This window comes from Corvus kubaryi, unplaced genomic scaffold (genome assembly GCF_017639235.1).
Source record: "Corvus kubaryi isolate FWS band 111438036 unplaced genomic scaffold, C.kubaryi_AGA036_p1.0 37308, whole genome shotgun sequence".
Taxonomy (NCBI): domain Eukaryota; kingdom Metazoa; phylum Chordata; class Aves; order Passeriformes; family Corvidae; genus Corvus; species Corvus kubaryi.
This window is the reverse complement of record NW_024581096.1, coordinates 21,255,127-21,265,778: the sequence shown is the minus strand read 5'-3', so window position 1 is coordinate 21,265,778 and position 10,652 is coordinate 21,255,127. Positions and strand designations below refer to the sequence as shown.

At 43.7% G+C, this 10,652-nt stretch overlaps 1 protein-coding gene across 1 annotated transcript in view; it reads left to right on the top strand.

Annotated features, from left to right (window-relative positions):
- Positions 1-3,136: 3,136 nt before the first annotated feature.
- Positions 3,137-10,652, top strand: part of LOXHD1 (lipoxygenase homology PLAT domains 1) — a 122,448-nt gene continuing 114,932 nt past the window's right edge. Inside the window, exons 1-2 of the mRNA XM_042028789.1 lie at positions 3,137-3,217; positions 4,024-4,208. Of these exons, the coding sequence (XP_041884723.1) occupies positions 4,088-4,208 (121 nt within the window). The 5' untranslated portion in view covers positions 3,137-3,217; positions 4,024-4,087. The remainder of the gene's footprint in view (positions 3,218-4,023; positions 4,209-10,652) is intronic.

Here is a 10,652-nt window from a genome sequence, read left to right as displayed (position 1 = left end):
TGGCAGGTTTTAGGATGGTTTGTGCTGTATGACGTTCTGAAATCATCCCCGACACCCGGTTTCTCCAACTGCTGCTAAACATCCGTGGCAGGAGCAGGCAGACCTATGGACAGCGTTTCAGGGAGATGCAACCAAGAACTGACTCTTTCTAATGGTTTAATGGAGCATTTTTAAAATTTTGTTTGAACTGACATCCAGAATAACACTTTGTGCTTCTGTGCAGCCCTTAGTCCATGGTGCTTTTGCTGGCAATTCTGTGTGCACAAAGCATTGTCAGGTAAAACACCTAATGGAAAGGCAATTTAAATGATTGTTAAGCAGGGATTCAATGCTAAATTGGTTTAGGTTACTCTATCACTGCTGAAGGTCATTATTTTTATACCACTGCTGTGACCAGTACCCAGATTTTCTGTCTGTTCCTAAGAACTCAGCTGTGAAAACGGTGCTGTTAGCTGACCAAAAGGGAAGACTATAATTTACAAACATTCAAAATTTCCATTTCAAATGTGACTTTTACTTAGGTGGTGGGATCAACTCTTTTAAATTCACCTTCATTTGAAAAAAAAAAAATACTGGTACAAATGTTTATTTTATGTACTTTTGCATATAAAATTGCATCATCGAGGCTTTCTTGTTGTCAACACACCAAGAAGCAGCAAAACTCTCATGGCACTGGCTCTGTTGTCTGTGCCCATGGCCTGCAGAGGAGATGAATGCAGGGATTTATAAATGCTACACTCAAATATGTACCAGTTCTTGTGGCGACTTTTAGCAGCACCACTTACCCAGCCAGGGGACAAAGTGTTCTGAATGATTGTACATTTGCAGCACCACAAGCAGTGCAGCCTGCAGGCAATTACTCAACTGAAAGAATCTGAAAAGAGTTTCGGCTACAAATATATATATATATATAACACAATTCCATATACTAGTCTTTGATGAAGCTCCTTGGATGTTTCTTACAAAGAAGTTGGGAAAAATGCTGCAACAGATTATGGAAAAAACAGAGCTGCTAAAGCAAATCAAGTATGTCAAATAACAAACCCAAATGAAACATTTCTGGAGTTGCCCTGGCCTGTTATTTCAGATTAATGACAGGGCTCTAGTGAAATTCAGAAGATCCTTAGACTAAGCTTATGGTCTAAGATCTCTGGGTTTGAACCCAGTCAAGCCTGAACATTGGAAATTTAGTGCTGCAATTTCCAAGACATATTTTTCCTGCTTTATTTGTCACCAGGGCTGTGCAAGCCAGTTTGCCTCATTGTTTGGTGTAACAAGTTCCTTATGGTTGTCTGGCTGTGAATGTCTCATCCTAGTCCTAGCCCAGACCAGACTCTGACATGACCCAGCTGTAATTTCTCCATTTCTATCACTCTTTCTTTATTTTAGGTTAAATTCCAGTGTAGCCATTCACTGTGGGATATTCCCTCACTCACCCTCTCCCCACGCATTTGGCAGTGCTGGAAGGAAGGACTGGATTTTTCTTTCCCTGTGCTGTTGATGCTGCAGATCCATCTCAAGGGAAGAGACTTGTCAAAACTCTTCCTACCTTTTGACAGCAAGGCTTCCCAGGGGTTTGACTCCTGGACTATGTCACGTTTTCCAATGCTTTCCCAAGCTATTTCAGGATGCACTAAGCATCTGCTCACTTTTGGATGCCCCGCAGAAGGAGGTTTGCTCCCCAGCATCCATCCCAGCAACTGAGACAGCCCAGCATGGCAGCAGGACTGCCACAAACCAGCAGCCAGCGGGACTGGTGCACTGAGAGCTTTGGCCTGATTGTTCTCACTTAATACTTTCATGCCATCTCCGTAGCAGTCTGCAGCACTGCATCGATCTCTGAGCCAATGCGGGGAGAAGCTGCTGTCATTATGATGCTCATTCAAGCCTGACAGACTAATTGCCTTGCACTCGTTGGCTGTTTTCTCTCGGGCACCCAGGTTGGGGGAGGCTGAGCCGGGTTTAATTGTCTCTTGTCTTCACGGCAAGGTTAACAATTTTAGCCTTTTCGTACACTGGTGGTGCTCCCAGCACGGGGTGTGAAACAGCAGAATGGACAAGGGGGAGAAGGAGGAGGAGGAGGAGGAGGAAGGCTGAGCATGGGTCTAGCAGAACACGAAATTACCTGTAAGCAAGGCACGCAGAAGTCCTTCAGCAACATGAAGAGTGGCGAACGAAGCCAAACCCCCTCGTTGGGATTATTAATATTCATTAACTTTCTATGTTCAAACCGCTTGTCGCTGTGGCTTTACGCTGCTCGAGTGCTGTGGTTTCTTGTTCATTTTAATACGACTTCTGGGTTTTGCTGAGTTTAATCATCCGTAGCCATGCTTAGCGGCCCAGGGGAAATGGGGGTCCATCAGGGAGGGCAAGTGGGAGAGTCTTCAGAGCTTTGCCTTGATGTTATTCATAGTGTTTTCATGGAAAATACTAGCTTAGAAAAGGACACAGGTGCTTGCCAAGGATCACACCACAGGCTGGAGGCAGAACTGGGAATTAAATTCTACATCCCCTGACCTGGGCCAATAGACTTTATATTGCTTTTGCACTTGCACCTGTGAAATACAAACTGCACACTTAACACTTCACCAGAAAAGTCAAACGACTTCCTGCCTACAATTGTTTTACTTGGAATGATATACGGATTGTAGGAGGAAGCATCAAAGTTTCAGTAGTTGTTAAAAAAAGTGATGGGAGATGGGCATGGAAAGTTGGATGTGGTTGGATGCTTCTATCTCTGGCTGAGCTCTGGGCAGATCTGTGGCCACACAGGGAACTTGCTGGGCTGTGGACCCCCTTTGCTCCATCACCAGGAGCAGGTTTTCTTGCTGCCTAGAGGCTGATGACAGGAGAGGACACGTCTGGGAGTGGGACTCTGAGATGAAAAGCATATTGCATCTCCCCTAAAGCTTCTGCCTCAGCTTCTCGAAGATCTCTTGGAGTCTGAGAAGGGGAAAAGTCTGCTAAATGTCAGTACTTAGGGCATCCAAAACCTGTCATGGGGGAGAGGGCATTGAAAACTAGGTCTTCCCAACATTAGGAATGACACTTCTTTATCCATAAATGCTAGCACTTGTGTGCTTGCTGTCAAGGCTGCTGGTTTTTCACCTTGCCTTTTGATGCATGTGCATTGCAGGAGCAGCACGGCCTTTGAGAGGAGCAAAACAGATGTGTTCCGAGTGAAAACCAATAACGTTGGACAAATAAAGAAAATAAGGTACCTGCACAACGCTGCTACCACAGCACCTGCTCCATGAGGTGCTAATAGGATGACTGTAGGCTGTAGAGGTTTAAACATTGCCATGTTTTATTCATTATTTCTTAACGTGCTCCCATCAAGGTGAAGTTAAGGGGTGGTAAAAGCTTGTTTACTGCCAAAGATTTGAACTGAAGTGTGAAATCACCTGCAGTATTGCTTATAAGCATCCATGCTCCCCACCAAGAATTGTATTTCTGTCATATGCAATCATAGGGAAAGACGTTTAGGACTGTTTTTATGTCCCAATGGAGGTAAATGGGGTTTGCTATCCACTTTTGCTAACTTAATGTAATGTAAATGATAATTATTATGTTTAACCACTGTCTGACTGACTGATATAAAATTTAAAATTAGTAAGTAGTACAAAGAAAGCTGGGAAGAGGTGGTTAAAACAATGTAAGAGTAGAATAGAGCAGGAGGAGTCTTGGGTGGGAACAGAGTCCCTTATGCTTTAGATACGCAGTGCGAGGTGAATGAATGCACATGTTGAATGAACGTGGAGGTGTGTGTATTTTTGTGAGCATCTCCTTGCAGATAAAAGATTCACAGATTCACCTGTGATCTCTGCCCATATGGAAGGTTGTTATTTTTAATATATCCTGTAAAAGCCCATAAGTTCCTTGAAACTCTTTGGATAGACAGCCATAAACAGGAATTTTGTGTATAGTTTCTCTAGTCTTGCCTAGCATATAACAGTCCACAAAATTACAGTGCTAGTGGCCAGTCTTAACCAAAATATCAAAATAGGGTTGTTCTTCCTCTAGGATTGAGCATGACAACACTGGACTGAATGCGGGATGGTTCCTCGACCGTGTGATCGTGACCGACATGAACAGACCTCACCTCCGCTTTTACTTCCCCTGCAACAATTGGCTGAGCAAGGAGGATGGGGATGGACTGTATGTCAGAGACCTCATTGGCAGCCTGAACCCCATGGATGTGCCCAAAAGTAAGGGTTTTCAGAAAAAAAGAGCTTGGCTTTCTGGTGCCTTGTAAGAAAGGACAGGGTTGCTTTGAGAAGATTTCATTACACAAGAAGTAATTGTGTAGTCTAAGCTAATTTAAGTTTTCTTTATAGTCAGTGGAGAGAGATATAGGAAGATGCAAGATATCTCCAGAGGATAATTTCTTCTTCCAGTGTTAGATCTGATGTCTTAGGGTGGGATAAATCACTGTTTGGAGAAGCTCTGCTCGTTCGTTGAGTACTGAGGGATCTGTGATGACAACATAAAATTAGATTGAATGGCTACACATAGAAGAGAGGCATCCTACCCTGGAAGATGTAGCTGGTATCCCTATCAAAGAGGCAGTGTGGTTGCAGTCTTGTGCATGAAGTTAAGTGTTTCCAGGCTCTGGTGATGTCCTACAGGAAATTTCCATAAAGAAGCCAACCATCTTGCTGTAACTCCACGCTGGTTTTGCTGTAGCTCCACGCTGGTTTTGCTCTGTGTGTGTATGCTACCCACACTGAGCTGGTGCCTATTTTCTCAGCATAGTTTTAAGCTAATGATGTTGAAATGAAGCCAGGACAGCTTGCACACCAGACACGTACTCTCAAATTGGTACCAGCGTGCCGGCCACGCGGTGATGTATGGTGCATGTAACGTGAGTGGGAAGGCAATCAAGATATGAAAGAGGAGCCAGCAAACCAGCCTCAGGTGGGATGTCAGCACTCCATCTGCAAGTGCTAATGAGGAAACAGAGTTGTATTTTCCTGACAGACTCACCAGGGCACTGCTCCTTTCTGGGAGCTCGGTTTTGGGCTCGGAAGCCACAGGTCTGCGGGAAAAGAGAGCTACATGGTTTGGTGCTAAAAAGAGGAAACTTGTGCTTTTGCTATTATTGAATCTTATTGAGAATAATTAGTCTTGAAATAATGTTGCTGACATTACCACTTAGGAGCAATTATTTGGTAAAACCAATTTATTGCCAGCCTTAAGCAGTGCTGTGAGCATCGACAGATGCACTAGGAGGGCAAAGTATTGTTATTTCTATTGAGGTCATGTTAACAGTGAAAGAATACACTAAACTGACCCAGAATTGTTGAGAGATTTTGCACTATTGAGATACAACCTTCTAAAAGAGTGTTGGTATGTCAAAGATGTAAGCATTAAAGGATACTGCATGTGAGCTAGCATGCACAAATAACATCCACTGACAAGAAATGTATATTGGAGCATTTTAAAAATGCAGACATCCCCAGGGTGGCTGCCACAAGGGAATGAGATAACGTCTGGAGACGTTATCTGCCAAAAACCCACCCAGTTACTACTGGAGCTGTGGGTGCTGAAGTATCTCACTGCTTTTTTAATCCAAATTGATTTGTGAAATGGAGAATCTAAGGACACTCGGGGGGCAGGAGGGCTCTGGAGAAGGTAGTGCATGAGTGAAAGCAATGAACAATTAAGGAGAGGTTCCCTTGAGGAGGAAGTCAACCATTCAATCTTAATAGATCTTTAAATGACCCAACACCTTATCTGAATTTATTATTGCCCCTGCCTGGGAGAGATGACTCAAGGGAACGTGTGTGATTGCCTCCATCCTGTTCAACACCTGTCTCACAGCAGGAAAGGACTCGTGGGCTAAACCCTCAGCTGGTACAGGAGAGTGCAGCTCCAACGAAATTGCTGGAGCTACTTTGCATTTCACAAGCAGAACAGCCAGTCCTGAGCGCTCGCTCTTCTGGAGAAGTAGCTCTGTGATATGGATGAACTGCTCTCCATGTGCTTGGCCCTGGATAAATATGAGTAAGATCATCTCCTGAGCGTGAAAGAAGAGATTTAGGCAAGCGTTTGTCGGAAATGCATCAGCTCTCACCACCTTTATCAGAGATAAACCCCCACTCCTGAGTGGCACAGGCTGGGCTCTGCAGCCGCCTGCACGAAGATGGGGAGCTGGGCTGAGGCCAGAGGCATGGGTGAAGGGTTGGACACCTTCCAGGTGGCAGGTCTGAATCTGTAAGAGGAGAGCGTTAGCTCAGCTATCTCAGGTTGCAGTTCCCCTTGAACCATAATTAATGAAAGATAAACATCCCCAGACTGCTGTGGTGAACTGTCAGCTGCAAATGTAAATGTATCTGAATTAATTTGCCTCCCTCCAGATCTGTAAAGGTCTGAAATGAGATTGTGATATGATTTTTTTTGTACATACAAATCATTTGACCTGGATTTCATTGGGTTTTAGGGTATTTTGTTTTTTCTTTCCAATGGATTAAACAGTGGTGTTTACTCTTTGAGTATTAATATTTTCTGAGCCCTTAGATAATGAAAAATTATGTAAGTTTATGTAAGGAAAGATTAGTAATTCCCTTCTAAGTCTGTGTTTCCATTAGCAATTCAGTGCCGTATTCTCTCCTTTCTGGTTATGTCTCTTCAATCACATCTTCAATCCATTTATTTCTTCAGCTTTTCTTTATAAACCACTCAGACACTGTTGTTGCCAAACTTAGCTTTGTGTTTGGCTTTCATGCTCCATTTGCTGTCACAGTCAGGAATGTTTTCAGAGGTAATCAAACAAGTTTCCTCCAGGTTCCCTGTCCTGCAGCACCTTCAGCTTTTGATCTTCTCCTGGAGAGCTTTCTCATCTTTGTCATGAGGATTTACCTTCCTCTTTTGAACTGGAGGTCACTGCTGGGACCTTCTCTGTGCTTTGTGTGGACTTGAAAAAGAGAAACTCTTTTTCTTTGTTATATTTTTCTTCACTGAAGAGGCATCTGAAGCCTATTTGAAGGGGGCTTTTGGTGCCTATGCCAAAACTGACTAAACTATGAGCAGTCTCAGCCTCTTTCACGGTGAGGAGCACAGGCCAGACAGAATTCTTGTAGACTGTGAGTTTTGAAGAGGTTAATTTAAAGGGAAAAAAAAGAGGAATTATTAAAAAATGCAGAAAAGAGCATATGGTGAAAAACAGTCAACATATAGTGGAAAAAATGGACACACACACACTCAAAAAAAAAAAAAAAGTAGAGTACTTTTCATGATCCAAATAGATCTACTTAGGATGGCAGCAACACAGCAACTGCAGACACCTGAGTGACTGCATTTACTTATCCGAATAAAATGCCTCCTGTCAGGTTCCCTGTGGAACGCCACGTGTTTCTCAAGGAGAACAGGTTACATTTTAAGTGTTCCCATCTGAATGGTCCTCTATTCCCTGCATTCACATCCATGGTATCGTATGCCCACGGCCTTTGACAGGGATAGTGTCACAGATTCTTATTTACCCAGCAGCTTCTATTGGCAGCCTGAATTAATTTACACTGCAGGTATTAATTACAAGGAAGGGCTATTGTTCAGCTTTATGCTGCTTCACTTGAGTTTATGAAGCCTTAGGATTGTACGGCTGTGGCTGAGCCTTTGTGCAAGGGACCGGCTCAAAACTGGAGCCAGGTGCCAGTTTTCCTTTGAGTGTTGCCGGTTTTGGATCACTCTGAGGGTGTCTGATGTCCTGCCAAAGGGGTGGGGGAGGAGAGCGTTCATAACAGCTTGCAGCTGCACTGGGAGATCTACTGACCCAATGGAGGTGTGAAAGGACATGAAATTCGGGAGTTGGTTCGTAGAATCACAGACTCGTTTAGGTTGGAAAGGCCCTCCAAGACCATGGAGTCCAGCTGTTCCCCCAGCACTGCTCAGCCCACACTCACTCACATCCCCAGGCGCCACATCCACTGAGTTTTTAAACCCCATCAGGGATGGGGACCCCACAACTGCCCTGGACAGCTTGTTCCAGTAATGGATGTTCCCAGCCCATTGTTTGATACTTGCAGAGCGGTCGTGAATCATTTGTGCCACTCAGTGGACAGACCCTCATGTCCCCCACCCCATGGTGACTCTAATTTGCCTGGGCCTCGCTGGCCTTTCCGTCATGGTCTGCATCCCTGCAGGTGGGACACCAAGGCTGTGTCTTTCTCCATCCCTATGTGTGATAAGCACAGTTTTTTATCACCTGGCTGGAAAGCAGGGAGCCCTGAGCGTTGGTCTTCAGGTGGGTTGCGGGTTTCCCAAGACATAATACCAAAACATATTTGCAAGTTTTGTCCAGATTCATAGAAGAAGCTGAGGTTTGGTCGGGTTACATGATATGTTGTTTATCCAACAATAAACATCTTTTCTCTGGGGTGACCACAGGCAGTTAAGGCTACTCAGCTGCTTGAGGGTAGTCTGGGCTCTGTGCAGTGTAACCTCCACTTATGCTCAGAACAAGGGAAAAACATATTGGCTGTTCTTCATTTCCCTTGAAACCTCTCACTAATCAAACAATTCTCTGTACATGCTTTACTCTGAGAAAACAGAATCATTCATTTGCAAAGGGATGTTCACTCTCTTGGTCCTTAAAATCATGTTCAAGAGCAGAGAGATGAAAATTAATTCAGTCTCCTGTGCAATTTTATCTTATGCTAACCTGTCAAATTTTGGTCAAGTCTTTGCAACCTGCCTTTTGCAAATGAGGTTGAGAGCCAAGGACTGATTCCCATCTGGCTTTTTGGCCACCAGCACCCTGAAATTATTTAGGATTGGACACGACAGGTTATAAATGTGCGTGGGACAGCAACTCATGTCAAATTCTTTCAAGGCTGCATATTCCCAGTGGGACAGAACTGCATGTGTGACACCAAACTGCAGAAATACTTCAATCTCTACCTTTTCTGGGAAAAGTTTAGTCTTATTTGGTCTATTAATAATGAATGTGAGGAGCACATTGGTGTGGCACACCTCGACTTTGAGGATGGAATAGTTCCAACACAGCTGCATTGTGTTTAATTTTTCCATACTGACTTCCATGCCGGAAGTTGATCACCTATTGTTTTCTTTATTATTATTACTATTATACAAAAAAAAAGGATCACAAGATGGGACCAGATATGGCTGTTCCTTGTCTAGGGTGGATCTTTTGCAGTCAGACATGAAATTTCTGCTTTGCTGAGGAATGAACTGGTTTTGAAAGGGAAAGTTGTCGGTTGTGTCAGTTCTGGCCTGATTTGGGGCTGATACATGGTGGATCTGAGAGTTTGCATGGATATGTCCTAAGTGTAATGGCTGTGAAGTCACAATGAGTGGCTGGGAACTGGATCCCAGTAAAGCCAGATGAGTGGTGAAATTTCCCCGAGTGCTCCTGCGGGCAGAAGGAGGCCTTGCCTTTAAAAACATCAGAAAAATAGATATTATCAAAGCATTAATATACTCTAGGTATTCTCTGAGGTTTTTAGATCCACTGTGACCTAAAACTCTTGTATTTGAGCTGTGAATGTGAGCTTATTCCTTTTCTCTTTGAAGAAGGCTTGTGTTAAGACTTCACAGTTCATTGTCCAGAGTTTTAATGTTGGCTGTTGGCTGACTTAAAGGCTTATGAGCACTGACCTGGCTGTGGCTTGAGGAAACATCTGGGGCAGCAAGTACTGGTGTACGTGGTTCACTTTGAGTCAGAAGCTAAATCCTTCCTTCCATCATGGAATATGCATGTCCTTGAGGGCTGGGCTGGATCGGAACTGAAGCTGTGGCCAATATTTCCCAATAACCTACCGGTGTTAGGAGCTCAGGTAAGGAGGAAAATTTGGGATGTGAGGCACCAGTTGATGATGCCCTGTCAGTTTTGCAACCTCATTTCACAAAAGGTTGGGCTTGAAGAGCAGCATTGGTCCCTCACAGATGAGTCCCCATCCCTGGAGGGGTTTAAAAGTCATCTGGATGTGGCACCTGGGGACATGGGTCAGTGGTGGCCTTGGCAGTGCTGGGGGAGTGGTTGGACTCTATTGTCCTGGAGGGCTTTTCAAACCTACATGACCCTCGGATTCCCCTGGGTTGTGTTTCAAAATGAGGTCACACTTCTTCATAATTTTGGAAACTTTCATGGTCGGAAAAATGAAAAAAGATTATTTCTAAGGACACAGAAGTTGAGGAAGAGGGAATGAAATATTAATATGTGTTACCTTCTCATCAAAATTCATCTTTATTTACTCTGAAAACTGGAAGTGTATAATCAGCACAGGAAAATGCAGATAAATATATTTATGAAATACATATGGGTTGTTTACTTCTGAGTAATGGTGAGTACCCTCTGTGTTCAGGATGAGGCCTTGCTGCTTGCTGAAGCATCCAATAAACAGGGTTTGTAGAAGGAAAAATATATTTTATTATCCCATTCATAACACTGGGGAAAAAATTGTTGTGCTATCTGGCATACTGGGCTTCCAGAAATGTCTTTTCTTTTTGGTCAAAAACACTTCCTTTGCTCAAACAAGGACTTTCCCTGCACTTTGCCCAGCTTATGTCACTGTGTCCTAAATGGGGCAACTATGGACATTTTACTCGTCATGTATTTTTTTCTGTTGTTTTCTCTCTAAAGATGGGTAAAAGGAGTGAGAAATGAAAAATAAAAAGAAACACTGGTGACTTGC